This window comes from Neolamprologus multifasciatus, chromosome 14, assembly GCF_963576455.1.
Source record: "Neolamprologus multifasciatus chromosome 14, fNeoMul1.2, whole genome shotgun sequence".
Taxonomy (NCBI): Eukaryota; Metazoa; Chordata; class Actinopteri; order Cichliformes; family Cichlidae; genus Neolamprologus; species Neolamprologus multifasciatus.
The window spans coordinates 32418945-32442735 of record NC_140452.1 but is presented as its reverse complement, the minus strand read 5'-3'; the positions used below and the strand labels follow the sequence as shown (position 1 = coordinate 32442735).

Genomic DNA, 23791 nt, shown 5'->3' with positions numbered 1-23791 from the left:
ACAAATAACAGAACTGAAAGCAGGACAGAACATAACCTAAACTGGGTGAGCTAAATAACAAACCGGATCATACAAATGGGGTGGGAGGCAGAGAGACACAGACGAGGAACAGACACCATGAAACACAGACGAGCCGACCACGAACACAGACCGACACCCACTATAAATACACACACCAGGTAATCAGGAAATGGCACACAGGAGGGGACACAGCTGGAACTAATGGACATAACGAGACACAACCCTACAAAGTAAAACAGGAAACACACAGACTGTTTTACATAACAACACGAGGACATGAACAGAGCACTGAGGGAGACGCAGGTAGGGAAGATAAACACAACCAAACCCCAACCACCAATACAAAACAGAATAAACTAGAAAATACTAATAACAAAACTCAAAGCGCTGGGTCACCGACCCAGGACCATGATAAAATTAAACCACATCCTACTTTTAAAGACAGTAGAAGGCGATCTGGCTAGATGGAAATCTCTACCCATATCACTCATGGCAAGGGTCACCGCTATAAAAATGATGGTTTTGCCAAAAATAAACTATTTATTTTCAATGATCAACAAGTAAGCCGTCACAAGATTGGTTCAGATCTCTAGACTCGTATATTTCTAAATTCCTTTGGAAAGATAAACCCCCACGTATCAGCCTAAAAAATATTACAAAGGACCAAGGATAAAGGAGGACTAGATCTGCCTAACTTTAATCACTACTTTTTAGCCAACAGGCTTCACTTTATCTCTAGATGGTTAAAAACACGCCTTCTTAGATGAACCCTGGATAGATGTAGAACAGGCACTATGTAATAATCTAGAAATTTCAGACCTACCATTTTTCAGCTCAATCATCAAGCAACATGAATGCTTTAAAAGCATCAACACCAGCATGGTGGGAGTTTCTAAAAATGACAGAGTCTTCATTAATCTCATCCAAGCGTACACCTATCTGGAACAATCCGGACATACTACATAACAATAATATGATCAACTTTTCAGATTGGAGTTGTAAAGGAATCAAATACTTAGAACATATATTAGAAGGAACAGAATTTATTCCATTTGACAGACTAGTTACACAATATGGGATCAACAAGAAAAGATTTTTGGAATATCAACAAATTAAATCCATAGTAAAAAAGAAATGTAATCCCAGTGAAGCTGAATTACAAACACCACCAAGTGTGATACAATTTTTTAATCTAAAAACCCCTAAAATAATTGTCTAAAATATACAGAACACTTTCTAAAATAGATGAATCAATATCCCTTCCTATTGCAAAATGGAAAGTGGATTTATTGATCAGCTTAGACCAAAACCTTTGGTCTCAGATATGCTTAAAAACCTTTCAATGGATCAGAAATCCCAATTTGCAATTAATACAATACAAAATATTACATAGAGTGCACTATACTGGTCATAGGATGTTCAAGATGGGCTATACGTCTTCTAACAATGGCTCACACTGTCAAGCAAATACACCGGACAATTATATCCACGCTCTTTGGTTCTGTCCACCAGTTCAGAAGTTTTGGCGTGAGATATGTGAAGACTTATTGAAGTGTCTGAAATGTAACATTCCAGCCTTCCCTTTAGTGTGCTTGCTGGGCAACTTGGATGAGGTCACTACAGAAATAAACACAACCCACATTATTTTTACGGCCCTATGCATTGCCAAGAAAACGGTCCTCATTAACTGGAAAAATAAAAATAATCTTAATTCTAACCAATATAAAAACCATCTAATAGATCACATTAGTCTTGATACAGCCTCTGCCATCACATTGGATCAATCCCTCTGGGCTCCTTTGGTCACGGTTTGGTCCTGCCTTCGCTATTGTGGTTTATATGAGATAATTGACAAGACTAGCTAAGGATACCAACTACAGAATGGAGCAGTTGTCAGCCACCTCCTGTACATGGATGACATCAAGCTGTATGCCAAGAGTGAACGAGACATCAATTCATTGATCCACACCACCAGGATATACAGCAATGACATCGGAATGTCGTTCGGACTGGAGAAGTGTAGTCGGATGGTAACAAAGAGAGGGAAGGTAGTCAGAACTGAGGGGATCGAGCTACCAGAAGGCAACATTGCATACATAGAGGACAGTTGCAAGTACCTGGGGATCCCGCAGGTGAATGGGAACCATGAAGAGGCCGCTAGGAAAGCTGCAACCACCAAGAACCTGCAGAGGGTCAGGCAAGTCCTGAGGAGTCAGCTGAACGTAAGAACAAGATCGGGGCTATCAACACCTACGCCCTGCCTGTGATCAGTGTGATCATCACCCTGCTGGGGTAATAGGTTGGCCAAAGGAGGAGATAGAAGCCACTGACATCAAGACAAGAAAGCTCCTTACCATGCATGGAGGGTTTCACCCCAAGTCCAGCATCCTGAGGCTGTACGCTAAACGGAAGGAAGGAGGCCAGGGACTGGTGAGTATCAGCACCACAGTCCAGGATGAGACAAGGAATATCCACGAATACATCACGAAGATGGCCCCAACTGACAGCATGCTCAGTGAATACCTCAGGCAGCAGAAACCCAAGAAAGAGGAGGAAGGCGAGGAACCATCATGGAAGGACAGGCCCCTGCATGGTATGTACCACCAGCAGATAGCGGAGGTGGCTGATACCCAGAAATCCTACCAATGGTTGGACAAAGCTGGACTGAAAGACAGCACGGAAGCATTAATCATGGCAGCACAGGAAAACCACTGAGCACAAGATCCATGGAGGCTGGGGTCTATCACACCAGGCAAGACCCCAGGTGCAGGCTGTGTAAAGATGCTGCAGAGACAATCCAGCACATAACAGCAGGGTGTAAGATGCTAGCAGGCAAGGCATACATGGAACGCCATAACCAAGTGGCCGGCATAGTGTACAGGAACATCTGTGCCGAGTATAACCTGGAAGTCCCGAGGTCAAAATGGGAGATGCCCCCAAGGGTGGTGGAGAATGACCGAGCTAAGATCCTGTGGGACTTTCAGATATAGACGGACCAAATGGTGGTGGCTAACCAACCGGACATAGTGGTGGTAGACAAACAGAAGAAGACGGCCGTAGTGATCGATGTAGCGGTTCCGAATGACAGCAATATCAGGAAGAAGGAACACGAGAAGCTGGAGAAATACCAATCATATTATATCATATCATATCATATATATATATATACTTTGCTGGAGCAATCAATCATATATATATATATATATATATATATATATATATATATATATATATATATATATATATATATTAGGGGTGCAACGATACGAGTATCGATATTGAACCGTTCGATACAGTGCTTTCGGTTCGGTACGCATATGTATCGAACAATACAACATTTTTAATTTATTTTATCAACTTTCCTTCTGACGGTGCTGTCTGTGTTGAGCGCTCAGTGGATCTGCGCTCGACAGTGCAGCCTAGGCGGAGTAGTCGAACACAGATTCACTGAGCACAGGGCAAGCTAGCAGACAGAAGGTAAGCTCGTTGCAACATGGCAAATTGAACCTCCCCCACCCTCATTCAGATCTGGCGTCTGGAACTATTTTGGTCTTCATGTGACGTATGACCCTGAAGGTAAGCGCGTCATGGACTAAAGTAAAACAGTATGTCAGATGTGCCACGCAATGCTCAATTACATGAGTGGGAACTAGTGTGTTAGCGCAGTTAGCTCGTTAATGTGTTGACGCTGTCCAGCCCCACACACGGGGCAATCCGTGGTAGCTCGTTAACGGAGATTTGCCTTGTTGTGGCGTTAACCTCATTTCAGATTAAGGCTGACAGCACTAGTGGGAACACAACGAATATGACTGCACATTTACCCGATAGCATCCTAGTGCAAAGACAAGTGGAAGCAGACAAAAACAACAAGCACGCATACAAACTTTACCCGAGTCATTTAGACAGCCGTTAGCACATGATTCTCCTTATGGGGACCTGATATGTTTAATATGCTGCTGAGAATATAGCCCAGAAGAAGCGTATAGTATAGCTTTTATTTTGGAAAGAGACATTTCTCTGTAATAAACTCTCTTTTCCAAAGATGAGTGATTCCTCAATCAGATACAGGACTCGCAAAATCGCTAGCCCGACGTCCCGGGGCTAGCGATTTTTCCAGTCGGGCTGCCCTGCTCTGCTCGTCGGCCTATCGTAGGAAGGAAAAATATATGTCAATGCTTTTGCATTCTTTCGGAAATGTAGCTGGGTAATTATGTCATTGGCATCGGTGAGCCACTGTCAATATGTGACATATTGAAATCGCGTTTGAATTTGCGCTTGTTTTTTGCTTTCACTTTGCAATCGCGCGAACTGTGTATAGAGAGTGACAGCACTGATTGGTGAGTGATGATAATTTGCGCACCAATTCCTCTGACATCGTCTTATCAATCATTAGCTTACTATGCAAACATGACAAGTGAAATCTCCCGCAGCTTAAACATGTGAGAGGTTGATCGCGCAGAGAGTCGCTGAGCATTATGTGAGTGTGTGTGTAAAAGCAGCAGGATATATATTTTAGTTCTGCTGAGCCAAATAAGACAGGTCAGGGTGAAGAAGTGACAGCCAAAGAAAAGCTTACCACAAAACGGAAAAGTTATGACAAATCAGACTATAAGGCAAAAAGAAAGTGCAGCTTTATGGTTTCATGGACAAAATAATTTCTGTGGCTGCAATATGACGAGCTAAATAACCAGGTCTACACATAAGTGGTCCGCAGGTGCGCATTTGCTGTCAAAATAAAAAACGCGCACAAGATAAGAAGTTGCAACTCGTGTTTGCATACATAAGATTTTCAGGAGGAGGACAGACATTTGTTTAGAACTCTTAAAGATGTCGAAGAAGCTCCTTTAAGCAATTACTTTGGTGTTCCTCCACCTCCAAAGAAATGTCAGGAGTCCAAACCACAAAAGAAGCGCGTATTCTCGGAAAAGTGGTTGCAGGAGGTGAGCTGGCTTCAAACAAATGAACGCACAGAGAGGTGGTGCAGAATGTGCTGTGAAAATGTAATAAATGACAAATTAATAAAAAGGCATGAACATTTTTTTGTGTATCAAAAAAATATCGAACCATGACACCAAAGTATCGAACCGAACCGAACCGTGAATTTTGTGTATCGTTGCACCCCTAATATATATATATATATATATATATGTATGTTGAATAAAGTGCTTTGATTGCTCCAGCAGAGTATAAAAGTATATATATATATATATATATATATATATGACATGATATGATATGATATGATTGGTATTTCTCGAGCTTCTCGTGTTCCTTCTTCCTGATATTGCTGTCATTCGGAACCGCTACATCGATCACTACGGCCGTCTTCTTCTGTTTGTCTACCATATATAGGTATGTTGAATAAAGTGCTTTGATTGCTCCAGCAGAGTATAAAAGTATATATATATATATATATATATATATATATACATACATGAATATATGAATTATAATAGTTCACAATGTTTTAAGTGTGTAAATAAAATTTCTAACAACAACTTAAAATTGCACAACTTTCTCCCAAGGTGTTTTTGGAGTACTGATAATGATTAAAGCAGAGATATTAGACTACATGAGTTGTGAGTTGCTACCAAAGATAAAGGATTGACGCTCATGTAATTGTTATTGCTAACTGTCTATGCACACATAGTGCAGATTGTAACCGATTTTAGACAAGTAAAAGTTGAGCCAGTGGCAGCTTGTCTTGCACACTGCTCCACTATTAGTTTACTGTGAAAGTCTCCAGTAACTGTTAATGGAGTCTGCCCACAAAATGGAGGCAGCTACAGTTTCTTATGACCATGAGATAAGCTGCGCTTTCAGCGACTGCACCCACCAATGTCAAATAATGTAAAAGATGGATGCAAATAGCTTTATGACAGCACTGATGAAAGGACAGAACGCTTTACTTTGGTACATTGTAATTTATGTTTATTTCTTATTTATAGATTTGATGAGGCAAACACTGCATTTGAAAATGCAAAGAAGAGAAGATTCCACCATTCTAGAAAGACGTGATTTATCTCTATGGGTCTGAAGAGAGGTGGCCAAGTTAAGACAAACACTGCAGTCAAAGATGTCTAGTTCAAGCGCTGGTACAAGCAGCTTTATTGGCTATACAAAACATGAAAATCAATTAACAAAGAAAAACATCCACTGGTCTTACCAAGAATTAAGTTAAGAAACAAGGGGTGCGGCACAGTTTGAACATCAAAGGTCACAAAATGAAGTTTGAAAATAACAGACAGTGGCTGCAGTGACACTTTTCATTGTTTTGAACACTCAGCTTCACTTCAGCTCTTTGATTGTTATAACTTTGCTCTCTTTGCATCCAAAATAACATGAGCATAACAAAACCTAATTACAAAAGCAAACAAGATTACTTGCATTACTATACTTGTGTCATTTATTGTATGAACCAATTCTCAGTCAAGATGCAAAAAGTAAGTATTATATCCAATGCTGCAGGTACAGTCATGTAACACAGACATGAAACAAAGACAATCCCAGAAAGTTCAGTGAAAGTATTACATGGTTATTTCAGCATGATTAATGTGGATCGCCCCGTGCCCGGGGCTGCACGGCGTCAATGCGTTTGCGCGGTTAGCTCGTTAATGCGTTAGTGCACGGGGCGATCCACGTTAACTTGCTGACGGAGATTTGCTGCGTTAATGTGGTTATGGCGTTAATGCCATTTTAACGAGATTAACACTAACAGCACTAATTAAAATTTAAGAAATCTTCTAGTTAATTTGGGAGGTCAACAATTTGGAGTAAATAATTTCGGCATGTAGTGTGAAAGAAGCTGCTACATTTGCTTTTCAAATGGGATACAATGCAACATTGAAATAAATGTCATGAAAAGATTAATTTAATGAACTAAAGTTTCACTGCGGAAAACTAAAATGACTTTTTTAGTCTGCAGTTCTGTTTAGTTCACTTGTACTGGGTCATGGGGTGATCATTCCAGGGAGGCAGCTGGGACAATTTTTCCTCAGTGGCTGTTTTGATGGGCCAGCCCCAGGCCTTGAAGAAGCTGGACAGGTTCATCTTCACAGTCTGCGAGAAAGTCTCAGCATACAGGTTCATCTTTGTGTCATTGTCATCAGGGAAGTTTCTCATGTGGTGGTACGCAGCAAACACCTTCTTAAAGGCCTCCCAGCCAAACTTTTCCTGGAGCTACAGAGAAGGTAAGTATAATAACAAGCCAAACTATTTGCTGTCTTTTATGTTAGGAGCAATAAACTCTTGACCGAAGCATCACAACCTGTTACCATTTAATGTTAGCTTCACTATAAGTCTGCAAGTCTATATGGACTTTAAGTCTTATTCATACAGAGGTGGGTCGAGTATCCTAAATGTCCCATTATTTTTTTTAAATAAATGCTATCACACACACAAAAAGTAAATAAATATATGTCTGTGAAGGTTCTCAGTCATAAAAATTTGTAAATAAATATACAAATTTTAGTATTTTTAAATAGAATATATGTAAAAACATCAACAAATTAAGGCACAACAATTCTAATTTCCAGATTTCAGTTTTTCACAACATAAAGCCTTTTAAACAATATCTACAGTAGAAATATATAAACAGTGCAAACCATTTCCAGTGACAAGATATGCTGTAAACTTTATATTCATTTTTGCTCCAAATGGCACAGCAGCCTCAGAGAAAACATTAGAACGAGGCAACTTTAACAAATGTACATACAAGGCAGCTCACTTTAACATAAATTGTATGGGTGTGCGTCTGTTTCTGCATATTTAGCAAAAATGCACAATTTCTTCACTCAGTGAAGTGATGGTTAAGCTTCAGCAGCAGTTTGATCAAGGTTCTTTCTGTGAAGCTGTAACTGTTAAACTAATTATTTAAATTGCCAAATATAGTGGAGTAAAAGTACCGTTTCTTCTTCACAAATGTACTCAAGTAAAAGTAAAAAGTATCAAGTAAAGAAAAAAGTAAGTAAAAGTAAGAATTATCATGCAAAAACGATACTTTAAAAGCAAAGTTTTTTCAAAAACTTGCTCAAGTAAATGTAAGGGAGTAAATGCACCTAGTTACTACCCACCTCTGTATTCATATCATGTGTTTTCTTTACTATGGATCAAGCAGAATTTCTCTATAATTTCTCACCTGCAGATATGTTTCCAGGGCAACCCACACACTCCAGTCACTGAGTTTCCTTCCTCCCTTGATGTACTCCTCTACTCGACTCTTTCGTTTAGGTAAAGTCAAATCAACATGAGCCTGCACCAAAGAACATGGAATGAGATAGTTGCTAAATCATGTGATCACAGCAAACTCAGTCATGAGTTTTCTGATGATGATTGATGTAACACAAATAAGAGTTTTAAATCTATTTATGTTATGAAATCATGTGATCACAGCGAAAAAGGTATGTGATGTGCTGTGATAGGATACAAAAGAGTTTTCTTGATGTTGACTAATATAAAACAAATGAGACTGTCAAAAACACTTGCTTTGCTCTACCTGTGCTCTGTTGATGCCCAGCACTTCTTCATTCACATACACTGACCACAGGTTGCATGTACACTCTGTGGTGTGTGGTCGGAACTCCCAGCAGCTTCTCTGTTGGTTGTGTCCCAGTTCATGGATGGGACCCCACAGTTGTTTACCTTTTTTAACATCAACTACTTCAGCAGCTGAGGCATGGTGTGCCATGATGGGATAACCTGCATGCATCCAGCCTTAACAGAAGAAAAATACATGACATTTCGGTTTCCTGCCTCTTTCACCTACCAGAATTGACACATGTCAGTTCCCAAATCCCACCCTTTGCCAGATCATCTTGATCTTGTTGTATGTGAGTAATCCAGTAGTCTCTACTTTAGTTGATATTCCTCATCCTTTCTTTGTATATATATTTTGTTTTCTAGAAATCTTTGCATCCCCTCATCAACAGAGTCAAAAACAAATATAAAAATGTATCACACTGAGCATGAACATGATGTTTTATTTAAATTGTTGGTCATCCACAGTGAGTTGGGACAGGTTTCATGTCCTTGGGAGTCAAAGTGCACTTACCAGCAGAAATCTGCACATCTGTCACAAAGCGCTCCTTGCGGGGAAATTTGTGTGGTTTGGCAGCCAGATTCGCAATAGCCCTCATGATTTCATCCCAGAGAGCGGCCACCTCCTCGGGGCGCTCCAGACCCCGAACAACATCTGATGGTACGGTGAGGACGATGTTTTCAAACTCCAACTCTGCCCAGGGCCCAGGAGCCGTGCGCAGCGTTAACCATTCAGCTGCAGTTGTTGCACCTGAAAAGAACAAAGAGAGGAGCAGATCTATTAAAATGCTTTGAATTACTGCATTTTAAAAAATATAAACATTTTCTATAGTATCTGTATTTTGTATTTATGTAATTTTTCAGCATCACATATGCATTTGATTACACCCTTCAAACAGCCTTAAAGTTTTAAAACAGGCTTTTGTGTAAAGCTGAAGGCTTTGAATAATAAGAATTAAGCAAACCTTGTGCACTGTTTTAGACGAGAGGGTTAAACTGTTAACTAGATTTTTGTTTACTTTTCTTTACTTAACTTTCAACATGTTGAACTGAAATTGTTTCAACTGCATCGTCCATTGAAAACACTTGGGATCAGAATGAAGGTGATCCAAGTGAATAAGATTAAGACTTATCAGATATCTTCCATTAACTCCGTGGACATAAAGTACACAACACTGTTATAAACCACAGACTCACCAGACTTGTAATATGGAGCAGTTACAGCTTTCTGGACTATGATCTCCAACCCTTTCACTTGTGTTTTGGGTGGGACCACCAGGTAAATAAGGCCCCCCCACAGGTTGGACACATGCATCATCTCTGAAGTAACAGGAAATCGCTCATAAACACGTGGAGGTCTCTTCAGCTCATCCTTTCTGTGTAGGTCATCAGTTTGACAGCCTATCTGAATCTGTAGATGAAATGGAAAATCTATTGGATATCAGGTTTTTGACAAAACACATTCAATTCAGTTCATTTTTTTATATAGCGTCAAATTATAACGCCAGTCGCTTTTGCAAACAGCCCCATTCCTGAATACAGAGACCCCTGTTCATTCAGGAATGATTTACAAAGTTTATAGATGTCATGATTACATTTTCTTTCTTGTGGTGTACTATTAGTTTCCTGTGTCAATATCGTCCAATCAAGTAAGAGATTTCAAGGATGGTTTGAGCTGTTAAATGACAGAAAAAATCAAGTGGGGCTGGTCCTTTAGATTGAATGAACCTTTGCTGCAAACAGGCAGAACCTAAGGGGCTGTTGCGGCACGCCATGCAGCACAACACAACATAACTCAACAACACTCCAAAAAGCTTCAAAACAGAGCATCACCTGTGAGTGATGTCATGGTGGTTACATCAATCTTTTAAATAGCTGCAACTACAAATGGACCTTGTTACATTTACAAAGGGTAAAAAGGAGTCATGCAAACCTCACTTGAGGTTTTCATGAACATGTAGTGTCATCAGAAGGAGAAAGAACTTTAAATTATACAATTTTGTAGGTTTCACCTTCCACTCCTTGTTGACAGTCTCAGCTGGCATCACCATGTAGGTACTCATACCAGGAGAGAGGTAGAGACCAGTGCTGATCCACTCTTCCCCATCTAACACACACACACACACAAATTTGAAAGAAAAAAAGTGTCACTGGGCGTCTATCTCTGAGAGAGAAATTTGTGGAGGAGAATCCGTTTCTGTGTCATGTGGGATCGGACGTTCGGGATTTCACTAGTGAACACTACGAGTTCCTACAGACTTAGTAGATAGAAACTGTGGATTTTCTCTTGCTTGAAGATTTTGTAAGTAGTTATCACATCACTTGGACTGTAAATAAACTCACTGAATCTGACCCACTAAGTTTTGTGTTTGAGTGTGGCTTGCACACTGGTTGTGACATATTCACAGTTGACACATTTGTCCACAAACATGAAATCTGACCTGCTGTGTTAACATCGATCTTGAGCCTGTGGTTATAGACGTCTGGCATCAGTGGCCTATCCTTGATGAGGTAGGGCAGGAGGGCCTCAGGATTTAGGCAAAACACGTATACAGGTGATCCCACACTGAGGAGTAGATGGTCTTTTGGCGTCTTTGCAGGGCAGCTATCACTCACCTTGACAGAAGAACATATTAGTGTAACATCTTAGTGGTTAACAGCTGCCATACAGTGATCAGTGGCACTAGTCTGTGTTGTTCAAATGTTTTTTCTCTACTCACCTGTGCCAGGCCTGACTTCTTTAACATGTCAGTGAGTGCAGCCAACACTTGAGTGTAATAGAAGCAGCCATGTGCCTTTGTGTGCAAGTAAGCATCACAGTCGTTGCCCAGCTTTTTAAGACATCCCTCCTCATGCTTGCTAAGTTCTACACCTGTAGTCACATGGGCAGCGAAGCGGTGTAGAAGGTGGCGGAAGTGGTAAGTATCTTTAATCGGCCAGCTGGGTACAAAGGCTTTGTATGTTCCTGCACGGACTGTTGCTCCCAAAAGGCTCAATCCCATTTGGTTCAGCATCTTGTTCCCTGAAAAAAAGTAAAGCCAGTTTGACTTAATTTACTGAGTTATGTGGTTGGAAATGTCGTGACTTTGTTTTTTCCACTAATGAGAAGACTCCTTTTTGATCCTTGACTTATCACAAGATATTACACCTTATAATGTATGAGTCTGTTACAGCACTGCATGTATACAACACATTTTACACATGGACAATTAGGTGGAAAATAAGAGCACTACCAGTATTTCTACTCTGTATATTTTGAAACCCTTGTGGTGCATTTTCATACCTGAGAAATCTGTTAGTACATTTTGCCCAGCATGTGTCTGTGCCCAGTGCCAGGCATGTCCTCCAATCAGCAGGCCTCCTCCCTCTGCCACAAAGTTTTGGATTTTCTCCAAATGCTCAGTGATATACGCTTTACACACAAACACACTGAGGTCTTTCCTGAAGTTTGTCTTCTCACACTTCAGCCCAGACTCACTCAGAACTTTGAGTGCAGGATCCACCATGACACCAACAACCCCTCTGCGCCCTTCATCCAACCAGTGAATGGCGTTTCTCCAAAATGGAGCCATGCTCTAAAATGAAAGGAAAGCAGCAGCGAAGGAAGTCATGTAATTGGTGATATATCAAAGACAAGTCCAATCAGCACACATCCTGAGGTCTAATATCTAAACCTCTAAAGATTTTGACTTTGAAATGACTAACATTTAATGTTGACTCTACCTCAACTCCAACACATCCTTCATGTGTAACCACAATGACTCGTCCTCGCCCATAGTAGGCTCCTGCCAGGAATGGTCGTCCATCTTCTGTAGTGCCGATGGGAAAGGCTAGTGGGCTGTGGACTAGAACCTCAGAACACAGATACTCAGAGGGGAGGTTGAATTCTGAAACCCCCTGGAGTAAGAACCCCAAGTCATCCTTGAAATCCCTGCCTGTCCTGTATTTGAAAAGTGTAATAGAAAAGTGACATGTGCAGAATTAAAGAGATTTAAGAATAACTGTACACATTTCTTCATATAAAAAGATCAGTGGTTTGTAAATGAACCTTTTTGTGACAACTATATAAACTCTGTAAAAATAAACTGACTTTTCTGAAAAGATAGATTCACACACACACACACACACACACACACACACACACACACACACAAACTAAGTCCTTTGATGGACTTTTGTGGATGATCCTTCAAGATCCAGGGATGCTGGGAGGGGAAGATCCCAATATAAATTAAATTAGCTAATAAAGAAATGGTATCAGTCACAAATTTAACCTTAGAAAGACTCTTTCAATGACAGAAAAACTGTTTTCAAAAGCTCAAAAGGTCACACAAAATGTAGAGTTATTATATGGAAAGTGGAACTTTTGTAAACATGCAGTAAAACAGAACTCCAGCATATACTCACGCTAACGACATCCAGGAGGACGGGATCTGAGGGTAGACGGGCAGGTTCTCCACCTCACCATAACGCTCAGTGAAGTAGATTCCTGCCACTCCTGCCACTTTATTCCCATCAAACTGATGCAGTGCGTTCTCTTTGGGGTGAGTTGCAGCCCAATGCCACGCCTGTCCAGCTATCAGCACCCCTCCTCCAGCTTTCAGAAACGCCACCAGCTCTGTTGGGTCTGAGCCCACGCTGTAGGCATCGGTCACATAAACACCAACTCCCAGTCTGTCACTGAAAGCTCCCACAACTTCTACTTGGAAGCTGGATTCTTGGAGGTTATTAGCAACTGCACTGACATTTCTGTGCACCCCTACTGAGAGGTTATCAGATCCATCACCTCTCAGCCAGGTCACAGCATTTTCTACCAAAGCAGGAAAGGCTGTCAAGTAGCCCTCATGACCCAGGACCACAATCCTTCCACTGCCGTACAGAGAGGCAGCCATCAGCACCTGACCTCGGCTGTTCATTGCTAAAGGAAAGGCATGGTCTCCGATCAGCACCAGGTCACAGGGAACATAGGATCCCTGTAGGTCCAGCTCCTTCAGGCCTCTCATCAGGGAGGTGTAGGCCTCTTCATGTTGGTTTTTGAATGATTGGTTAGATGACATAGTGTAGAGGATTTATACTCTGTAGACTGATGAAGAAGGTTAGGTTGCAGAAAGAGGAAGTTGTTAACACATCAGGTACAATCTCATTACAACCAATTGCAACATTTTTTTTACCTGAAAGTTTCCTTCTGTGGTATTACGCTGTAGCCCAACAGGTTTTAAGAGAAACACACTCTACGTGACAGGACAGGAGAAAAAATAAAAATGAAAGCAGAGAATGGAGCTGGTTATACAAGGTTATGTGCTAAGGAGGAAAAAGCAAGGGGAGGGACCACTGATGAGAGACAGCTCCTTTTATCACCACTGGGGCAAAATGTGACCATAAATGAATGTTTAATCAGAATGTGACGTGTCCTCTCTAAATTTGCAAAGATCATTGTTTTAAAATGTATTTCCACTGAAAAAATGAAGAAATGAAGTGTGTCACAGCTACTTCAGGGTTAGCAGGGAAGGAAAGAAAATCTTCCAAGAAGCAGGTGAATTTGGCAGTATGATCCTCGTAACTGACCAGGTGTTCAGTTTCTGGACCAAGCTGCAAATGTGCAATGAAAACAGTAAAAGTACCTCATTTTGCATACCCAAATACATTAGATGTCTAAATGTCCTTAATTATATTCCAACTTGTGTCTGCCTTCTTTCTGTAAGGCCAGCATCCAAATTTAGACAAGGGAGTAAAGAGTGTGGCCAGAAACTTTATTACACTCATCCACCAAAATCTTGATAGAGGCAGTGAGACAGACAGTATGGTTGGCCGATATGTAAATTGTCATGGTCCCCGTGTCTGCCGGCCAGCTCCACAAGGCCACGTGTTTTGTGTACATTCTCTCCTGCCAGGGCGGAGCTCACTGCAGGCTCCCGCCCTTCGCACACACCTTCATCTCGTCAGGCTCTGATTACGGGTTGGACTCTTAAGGCCGGGATGCAGACAGCCTCACCACTGGATGATTATGCTAGACACGTTAGTGAACCTCTGCCTCGAATCTTTAAGCCTTGTAGACTTGCTGCGATCTCCGTGTAACTTTATTTTCTCCTGTGCACAGTTTTCCCCGGACCCGTGACTAACCTGTTGTTTTTACTGCTGTAAAGAAGAAGAGCCAGCGTGTTTGTGACTCCAATCCCGGATCTCCCTTTCGGACCTAGGACCCCCGTTTCCCTCACTGTATATATCTGCACCTGGTGGTTGTGTAAATAAACGTTGCTTTCTCCTGAACTCTGCTCTGCGCCTGAGTCCTACTACACCGCATGACATAAATGTTTTCAACCGACATTCGTCATTCCAATAAATGAGGTGATATCGCGCAGTCGACTTTTTGATGGGCGGAGCAATGTAATCATGCACGGACTGATTTGCGCATTTAAAATTTAGAAGCTTTGTTTGGAGGAAATATTTTTCTCTCTTTTCTTGTTTTTTTTTAGCATTAATATCGCTACTTTTTGGATTATCCATTAATTAATTTGAGAAGCACCAAATCACACAAAAGACTTAACATTACATCAAAGATTTTTTTTTATGTTCGCTGGAACAGACATTTTGGTTTTTAACTTACTTTTTGTTTAATTTTGTATTTGGTTACAGTGGCAATTGTGAATATAACACACAATGAAAGTTGAGACAGGGTCCTACTGGTTTGGAGCATTTTCACAGAAACAAGTACCCCTTCAGGCTCAGGTGTTCTGATCGTCACTGCTGCCTCACTGTTATTTACCTCACTATTGTTATTTACACAAGATTTATGAATAGCCTTGAAAATGCCCCTCTTTGGAAAAAAAAAAAAAAACTTCCCAAACTATTTCCACAGTTACAAAATTAAGAACAGAGTTGTGTGTATTAATGTGTGTGAGTCTGTGTAAATGTAGTAAAGATCTCTCCTCACAGAGAGAAACTGATGTTTCTTCCTCCATATTGTGAGGTGCATTCTCCTGAAGGAGTACATAGGTCAACCTTAACACATAAGAGATGTCTGTCTACTCAGTAAGGCAAAAGGAACCTGATTAAGTTTTATAACACTGGAGTCAACGTTTATACAAAAGCAAGTCTTTGACTATTTGAAAATCAAAAGCTAAGATGTATTCTGCAAAAATAAAAAGCTGTTCTTCACTGATCTCATTACAACTTAAAAACACAACACTTTAGGATTTTCTTTGTTACCTGAAAGATGCCTTTCTGTTGTATTAGACTGTAGAGATGAAAGACCAGGAGCTCTACGTGACTGGACAGGAGAAAGAATGCAATTCAGAGCAGGGAAAGGTGCTGCTTATATCAGGAGATACGCGAAGAAGAGGACAAACATACAAGGGGAGTGACCACTGAAAGGAAGCGTTTCTTTTTATGGCCACAGAGTCAAATGTTTATGAAGTTTATAAATGTTATGTAAATGTGAGAATGGGAATGAGAACTTTGATGTGTTATATCCTCCTGAGAACCAACCTATTCATTTATGTCCTCTGTAATGGACTTTTGTTTTTGGTCAATATCTTTTTGACTTATTTAAGCTATCCTGCTAAGTCCCGATGTACTAAGTCCAGGACATCCTGGGCTTTCCATTAATATCTCATGTGTTTAGGTGACCTCTTTTATATTACATCATTAATTACAATCCATCACAGACCGATGTGTTGTTTTTCTTTGCTATTTGAGTTTAAACTTATTTCTGTTACGCTCATCCACCAAAATCTTGATAGAGGCAGTGAGACACCCAGTGAGGTTGGCCGATATGTAAATTCTTTCCAACCAACATTTGTCAGTCGGTTCAGTTTTCCATGGAAGACTGTACTTTATGCCGTTTAAAACCCACATGCCTCCAGAATGAAACATAAAACCAAAGCAGGTTAAGACAGAGTCCTACTGGCTTGGAGCTATTTCACAGAAATAAAAAGTACTTTCTTTTTTTGGCTCAGGTGTTCTCATTGTTCTCACTGCTACCTCACAGCACAGCCTGGTGGGTTGTTATGGGTGGGCCCAGACGGACAAGTTCAGGGGGCCGACCCGGAGGCCGACAGCGCCGGAGGCCAAAACAGTGCAGTTCCGGGGGCCGACCGTGCGGAAGGCGGCAACGACGGGGAAACAGTTCAGGCGGCCGACCGTGCACACGGCAGCGGCGGCGAAGCGGAAACAGTTCAGGAGGCCGACCGTGCATGCGGCAGCGGCGGCGACGGGGAAACAGTTCAGGAGGCCGACCGTGCATGCGGCAGCGACGGGGAAACGGGTCAGGCGGCCGACCGCGCGGACAGCAACGGCGGCGACGGCGAGAAAACAGTTCCGGAGGCCGGCCGCGGCGGCGAAGATGCCCAACATGCGGCCCGGCAGATGACCGACGATGTTGAGGTGGCAGTTTGAGACCTGAAGGCTGCGTGGCCTTCGCAGCACCAGACGAGACGGAAGCCGAACCAGGACCAGACGAGGCTGCAGCTGGCGAGGATGAAGCTGCTGCAGCTGGCGAGGATGAAGCTGCTGCAGCTGGCGAGGATGAAGCTGCTGCAGCTGGCGAGGATGGAGCTGCTGCAGCTGGCGAGGATGGAGCTGCGAAGCTGCTGCAGCTGGCGAGGATGGAGCTGCGAAGCTGCTGCAGCTGGCGAGGATGGAGCTGCGAAGCTGCTGCAGCTGGCGAGGATGGAGCTGCGAAGCTGCTGCAGCTGGCGAGGATGGAGCTGCGAAGCTGCTGCAGCTGGCGAGGATGGAGCTGCGAAGCTGCTGCAGCTGGCGAGGATGGAGCTGCTGTTGCTGCCGGCGGCGAGGATGGAGCTGCTGTTGCTGCCGGCGGCGTGGATGGAGCTGCTGTTGCTGCCGGCGGCGTGGATGGAGCTGCAGCCGGCGAGGATGATGAGGCTGCAACTGGCGGCTGGACGGGCTCCTCGGGCCCTCCAGCTGACGAGGCAGGAAGCTGGCTGGGTTCTCCTGAACCTCCAGCTGACGAGACTTGAGGCTGGACGGGCTCCTCGGGCCCTCCAGCGGACGGAACAGGCGGCTGGACGGGCTCCTCGGGCCCTCCAGCTGACGGGACAGGAGGCTGGACGGGCTCCTCGGGCCCTCCAGCTGACGGGACAGGAGGCTGGACGGGCTCCTCGGGCCCTCCAGCGGACGGGACAGGCGGCTGGACGGGCTCCTCGGGCCCTCCAGCTGACGGGACAGGCGGCTGGACGGGCTCCTCGGGCCCTCCAGCTGACGGGACAGGAGGCTGGACGGGCTCCTCGGGCCCTCCAGCTGACGGGACAGGAGGCTGGACGGGCTCCTCGGGCCCTCCAGCTGTCGGGACAGGAGGCTGGACGGGCTCCTCGGGCCCTCCAGCTGTCGGGACAGGAGGCTGGACGGGCTCCTCGGGCCCTCCAGCTGACGGGACAGGAGGCTGGACGGGCTCCTCGGGCCCTCCAGCTGACGGGACAGGAGGCTGGACGGGCTCCTCGGGCCCTCCAGCTGTCGGGACAGGAGGCTGGACGGGCTCCTCGGGCCCTCCAGCTGTCGGGACAGGAGGCTGGACGGGCTCCTCGGGCCCTCCAGCTGTCGGGACAGGAGGCTGGACGGGCTCCTCGGGCCCTCCAGCGAGAATAGTCACAGGACCAGCGGGCACAGGGGCCCCTGGCGGGCGCAGAACAGAACCAGCAGGCGCACGGGCCTCTGGCAGGAACGGATCAGAACCAGCAGGCGCAGAGACCTCTGGCGGGCGCAGAACAGAACCAGCAGGCACGGGGGCCTCTGGCAGGAACAGATCAGAACCAGCAGGCGCACGGGCCTCTGGCAGGAACGGATCAGAACCAGCAGGCGCACGGGCCTCTGGCAGGAACGGATCAGAACCAGCAGGCGCACGGGCCTCTGGCAGGAACAGATCAGAACCAGCAGGCGCACGGGCCTCTGGCAGGAACAAGGCTGACTGCAGCTGCACCGAGCATTGACTCAGCTCAGGCAGCGACAGCCGGGTGCAGTCCTCAGCTGGCTTCTTTACCTCCAGGGGTCCAGAGTCTGCTGGGGGCTGAAACCCAGCCTCTGGGGAGGCCCTGGAGTGCATCTCAGAACTGGCCAGCTCTTGAGGAGTGTTTTCAGGATTGTGTGGTTTGTCTCTCTGCAAAAAATACTTAGAAAAAGAGTCCAAAACGGGAGGCAGAGACAGAGGGAGTCGGTGAAGATGGCATAGATGACTGGGCTAGTGGGGATACCGGGGGCCGAGCTGAATGCTGCTGTGCAGCTAAACGAGCTTGCGGCTGTGCAGCTAAACGAGCTTGCGGCTGTGCAGCTAAACGAGCTTGCGGCTGTGCAGCTAAACGAGCTTGCGGCTGTGCAGCTAAACGAGCTTGCGGCTGTGCAGCTAAACGAGCTTGCGGCTGTGCAGCTAAACGAGCTTGCGGCTGTGCAGCTAAACGAGCTTGCGGCTGTGCAGCAGGCTCAAAAAACACAGCCCCGGTATAAACCGTCACAAGTTTAGGCGAAACAGACAGAGTGTCTTTTCCACTCACCACAGCCGGCAACTCAGAACTCTCGGGGCCCGGCTGTGGCGATGGGCGTCGGCGGCGTGAACGTCGCTTCCTTCTCGGAGATAGCTCCGACCGGCCGGGTAATTCCACATCCGGCGGGCCGGGCCGCAGATTCCCCGGCGGGCAGTGCAACACATTCACCGCCGGGCTGGGTCGGGAAGCGGTAGCAGCTGGAGGGTGAAGGTGAAGTTCATGAAGAATGAAGTCCTGTGCGAGCGGGTGAAGAGAGTCCAGTAGCCAGGAGTGAGCAAAGATTAATTGCTGTAGCCTGGCTTCTACAGCGCGGTGAAATTCCTCCCCCTCATGTTCCAGCCACAGGTTAACTAACCTTGAAACGGAGTCAATCACCCCCTCCCGAAACTCCTGGGAAGGTGCGGATGCTGCTGGGTCCATGTTTGGTCGGCTCGTACTGTCACGGCTGGCGGGGTGAGCCGTGTGGTGTGGAGGAAAGGAGGACCCAAAATGCAGACAGCGACTGGTGATTCGAGTGAGGGTTTATTTACAGTGCACAAATAACACAACTGAGGGCAGGACAGAACATAACCTAAACTGGGTGAGCTAAATAACAAACCTGAGATCATACGAATGGGGTGGGAGGCAGAGAGACACAGACGAGGAACAGACACCATGAAACACAGACGAGCCGACAACGAACACAGACCGACACCCACTATAAATACACACACCAGGTAATCAGGAAATGGCACACAGGAGGGGACACAGCTGGAACTAATGGACATAACGAGACACAACCCTACAAAGTAAAACAGGAAACACACAGACTGTTTTACATAACACGAGGACATGAACAGAGCACCGAGGGAGACGCAGGTAGGGAAGATAAACACAACCAAACACCAACAACCAATACAAGATCAGAAATAAACTAGAAAACACTAATAACAAACAAAGCGCTGGGTCACCGACCCAGGACCATGACAGTTATTGACTGAAGATTTATGACTAGCCTTGAAAATGCCCCTTTAAACTAGTTCCCTGTAAGCATCACAGTTACAACATCAACTTCAGACTCGCACACAGCAGTTCTTGTCTGTGTGTGTGTCTGTGTATAAAATGTAAATCTGCTCAGTCCAACAACTAAAGGTCAAATCTTTCTATGCAAAATAAAAAGGAATGCATGAAAATCATGATTTTAGTCAATTCTGATCAGGTCAAGAGGTCACACGAAAGTGGTTATCAGGTTTTTAAGTCAACTCAGGGTTTCCAAATCTACCTATGATGTAGGTAGACTGGGTGTTGGTGTTGCAGGATATGACAAAACACTGAAATACTGTCTGAATGTGTGATCGAGAGACCTTTGACCTTATCCTGCCAATACTCCTTGTAGCTGAGGATACTCCTTATTCTTTATCAGTAAACAAACAACAAAAAAAGATGTTTGTCTTTTCATTAGATCAGACACAACCTGCTTAAGTCTAATTAGACTCAAGTCAAAGTTAATACAAAAGCAATTCTTTGACGTATTAAAAGTCTAAAGCTTACATGGATCAAGTTTAGAGTCTTTAGAAAAAGTGACCTGTGAACTGTGACCTGTAAAGACACCAAACAAATGAGACCCAGTGTTAGTCTGTTTTACACTACACATCATCCCTGTGTTGCGTGACATTAGTGCATGTAGCAAAAGCTTAATGAGCATTTTTCCTCTTGTCTCCAACATAAATGGAATAGACACGAAAGCACATACACCGAAGGACAGAAACACAGAACTACAGTTATTTGGTCAAACTACTTCTTCAGCAAACACACCTAAAGATGCACAGACACTTTACACTCTGCTGTGTATGTGCTGTGTATGTGTGTATGTGCTCAGTCCAATGTTTAACAACTAAAGGTCAAATATTTCTGTGCAAAATAAAAAGAAGTATAAGTAAAAGCAATTGCGCAAAACCTGACATGGAAATCATCAGTTCAGCAAATATTTGTCAGGTTAAGAGATCAAACGAAGGCGGTTATCAGGCCAATGACTCAACCCACGGTTTCCAGTTGTAGCTATGAGTGTTCACATGGGCGTTGGTGTTGATGGATGTGTTTGATGAATCATTAACATCAATGGGTCAGCTCAGAGTATAGTGACATATTTTGAGAAGACAGTCAAACTATGATATCTTGTGTTTCTTCATCTTATAGTGATATCTTCATCTTAAGAATGGACAGGTGTCCGTTTGTCTATCTGCAGCAAGAAGCTGAGAAAACCTGGGCAGAAACAAGATTTTGAAAAGACTGGAATGATTCTTTAAAATGCTGTCACTGGCATTCAAAATGTCTTTATTTTTCCTCCAACTTCTTCTTTATTTTTTGCATCACTTTCAACTTTTCAACAGAAAATACCTGCTGACCTCTCAGCTTCCCCAGCTTAAGTCATTGTTAAGGGTAGAGGGACACACCTGTATATGAACACAACTACAGTTTTTTATGAGATTGACCATAAGCACAGTTTTCATTGACTGCGATAGCCAGCTGTGGCAACATTTTGGGAGTAATGTAAAGGCTGGATGCACAGATGAATTGAAAGGTGAGAAGCTTTATGAGAGCTCTTTCTGAGATAAGAGAGAGAGATTGCTTTACTTTGGTCACATTTAGTTTTTTTTTTAGTTTTTTGCAAGAACTTCTAGAAGAGGATGGAGGCTGTAGTAGGAGCAAGAGGAGTTTATCCGAGTAGGCAGACAGTATTACGGTGAATGCAAAGTGTGAAGGTGGAGCTGAGGGGTGGTGCCTCAGCAATTTGTGTCCTGCAGATGATTTTGTCACTAATGAATTTATTTAAAAGTTTTATTTACAGATTATTTAAAGCTTATTTACACAGACTCAGTAACTGTTCTCATTTCTTTCACTGTTTCTCTGAGCTGTTCAGCTCAGCACTCGGGTTCTTTCGTAGTATCCACATTAAATTCAGGAGGACACTCTTCAACTCCGTAAGTCACGTCCACATGAAGGCGGCCGTCTTCATCAGTAGACATAATCATTGTGGGACGGTTCAGTCTCTCCCATAGCTTCTTCTTTATGAGGCGTCCCAGCTCCAAACTGTATGGACGGAGCTGTCCGTTCTCGTCTCTGTGAGGAACAGAAGAAACAGCAAGTTTTAAGCCATTTTTTTTTGTCAGGCGGGGGACAAAAGAGGTTTGATCCACACTGACCTCAGCATATCATCGACCACTTCATGGTACACCTGCTGGTACTCTTCTACTGAGCGGTTGTGGATCTTTAGAGGGCTGTCTGGCCGAGGTGCAACAGTAGAGGGTTGAAGATTGTGGGCTGTATTTGAGACTGGAGGCAGCTCAGAATCAGGGATGGTGGCTGATGGTCTTGTGAACGTGTCGTCTGCATCCGAGGTAGAGGCCTGAGGGATAGAAGACATACATCTATCATTTATTTGTTATCAATTTAGCACCACTGCAGAAAGTCTAGAAGAGACAGACAACCTTGGTTTTCCTCCTTTTCTGGGGAAGGATGACTGCACTTGGAGAGCGCTGGCGTTTCACTTGAGTGTGCTGTAAGTGGAAAAAGGCAGTAAGAAACAAGAATATCCTTAAGAATATCCTTTAACAATCCTGCAGAGACAAATCTCCATCAGATACATTGACCACTCTCACAGGAGATGACCCTCAAAAATTTGCCAGATCTTAAGATGTAAGAAGAGATTTGAAACAGGAGCTGTGCTCTGTTGCTACTCATGATTTGATGGAAAGTAAACAAGTGTTGTAAATGAATCAAACAAGCAGAGTTGCATAATTTCTAATATATTCACGTATTTTATCATTTAACATATGAGAATCAGATGAGTAACCTGCTCATCCTTGAAGCACTGACACGGTCTACAGGCTCCAGGCTTTCTCCTCCTCTCTGATAGCCGTGCAGAGACTCTCTTTGCTGTGAGGCTGTCTTGGACTTCAGCAGCACACTGCAAAACATCAGAAAAAAGCCTTTCTAACACAGCATATGTCAGTTTTAACAAATTTCCTGCAACTAAATTGGATTTTCTGGAAGACTGAACACCACAGTGTTTTCCTGCCACCTACAGTTTAAATACAAACAGCAGTTAAGTGAAACTTTAGCTAAATACATAATATCAGGTTATAGTATTTCAAATTCACTGGGTTGACTTGTTTAAAACAATAAGATCCAACTGAGTGGAAAGGTTTAATTACAACAGATGCAGAAAAACATTTATGCATGCATTTGCATTTGTTTTGAATTAGACTAAGTTTAGGCAACTTTGAGTGCTACCGATTGTGCTACCGAATGCACGTCGATTCACACTCTCAGGTAAATTGTAAATAAAGTAAATTGAGTAAATTGACCTTGAAAAGACTTCATTGGTTATATATTTACAATGAATACTGTTTTGTTTTTTAAGATATGAGAAAATCTTAAATCTAAACTTTCAGGCCTACAAAAATCTCAGAGGTGAAACATATTGAAAACAAATCAAATCTCACATTTTCCATGATGGAAGTCGCTTTCTTCTGGCTCTGGGAATTTTTAGTCCTCATCAGGATGAAAATATTCTTCAATAAAACTGATAGTTTGCTAGAAATCGCTGTGTCAAAAGTGTCAAAAAGGATCTTGAGCATCAGAATGTTTGTTTGGGTTTAAATGATGAAGACAGAAATGAGGCATCTGCAGTGGAACCATGGCAACTGTGGAACCCTGGGTATCCATGTAGTGCACAGCTGTTTTTTGTAAACAACTTGGTG

At 43.7% G+C, this 23791-nt stretch overlaps 2 protein-coding genes across 5 annotated transcripts; both read right to left on the bottom strand.

Moving 5' to 3' along the window:
- Positions 1-5935: 5935 nt before the first annotated feature.
- On the bottom strand, positions 5936-16523 carry LOC146504420 (TRPM8 channel-associated factor homolog). 4 transcript variants are annotated; one of them, XM_085184140.1, is made up of 13 exons: positions 15763-16522; positions 13728-13787; positions 12964-13639; positions 12280-12496; positions 11840-12131; positions 11277-11578; positions 10998-11172; positions 10569-10663; positions 9754-9967; positions 9071-9307; positions 8516-8733; positions 8159-8272; positions 5936-7200 (listed from the first exon to the last, which is right to left on the bottom strand). In XM_085184140.1, exons 3-13 carry the CDS (start codon positions 13611-13613, stop codon positions 6958-6960), a joined length of 2757 nt encoding a protein of 918 aa, XP_085040266.1. In that variant the 5' UTR covers positions 13614-13639; positions 13728-13787; positions 15763-16522; the 3' UTR covers positions 5936-6957. The 4 variants fall into 4 exon arrangements, with proteins under 4 accessions (XP_085040266.1, XP_085040269.1, XP_085040267.1 ...); XM_085184143.1 differs by lacking the exon at positions 13728-13787 and having other exon boundaries at positions 15763-16523; XM_085184141.1 differs by lacking the exon at positions 15763-16522 and having other exon boundaries at positions 13728-15756.
- A 5299-nt stretch (positions 16524-21822) lies between these two features.
- Positions 21823-23708, bottom strand: LOC146504419 (uncharacterized). The gene is made up of 5 exons (XM_085184159.1): positions 23534-23708; positions 22882-22995; positions 22517-22585; positions 22232-22434; positions 21823-22148 (listed from the first exon to the last, which is right to left on the bottom strand). The coding sequence occupies exons 1-5, from the start codon at positions 23666-23668 to the stop codon at positions 21950-21952; spliced, it is 720 nt and encodes a 239-aa protein (XP_085040285.1). The 5' UTR covers positions 23669-23708; the 3' UTR covers positions 21823-21949.
- Between the last annotated feature and the right edge of the window lie 83 nt (positions 23709-23791).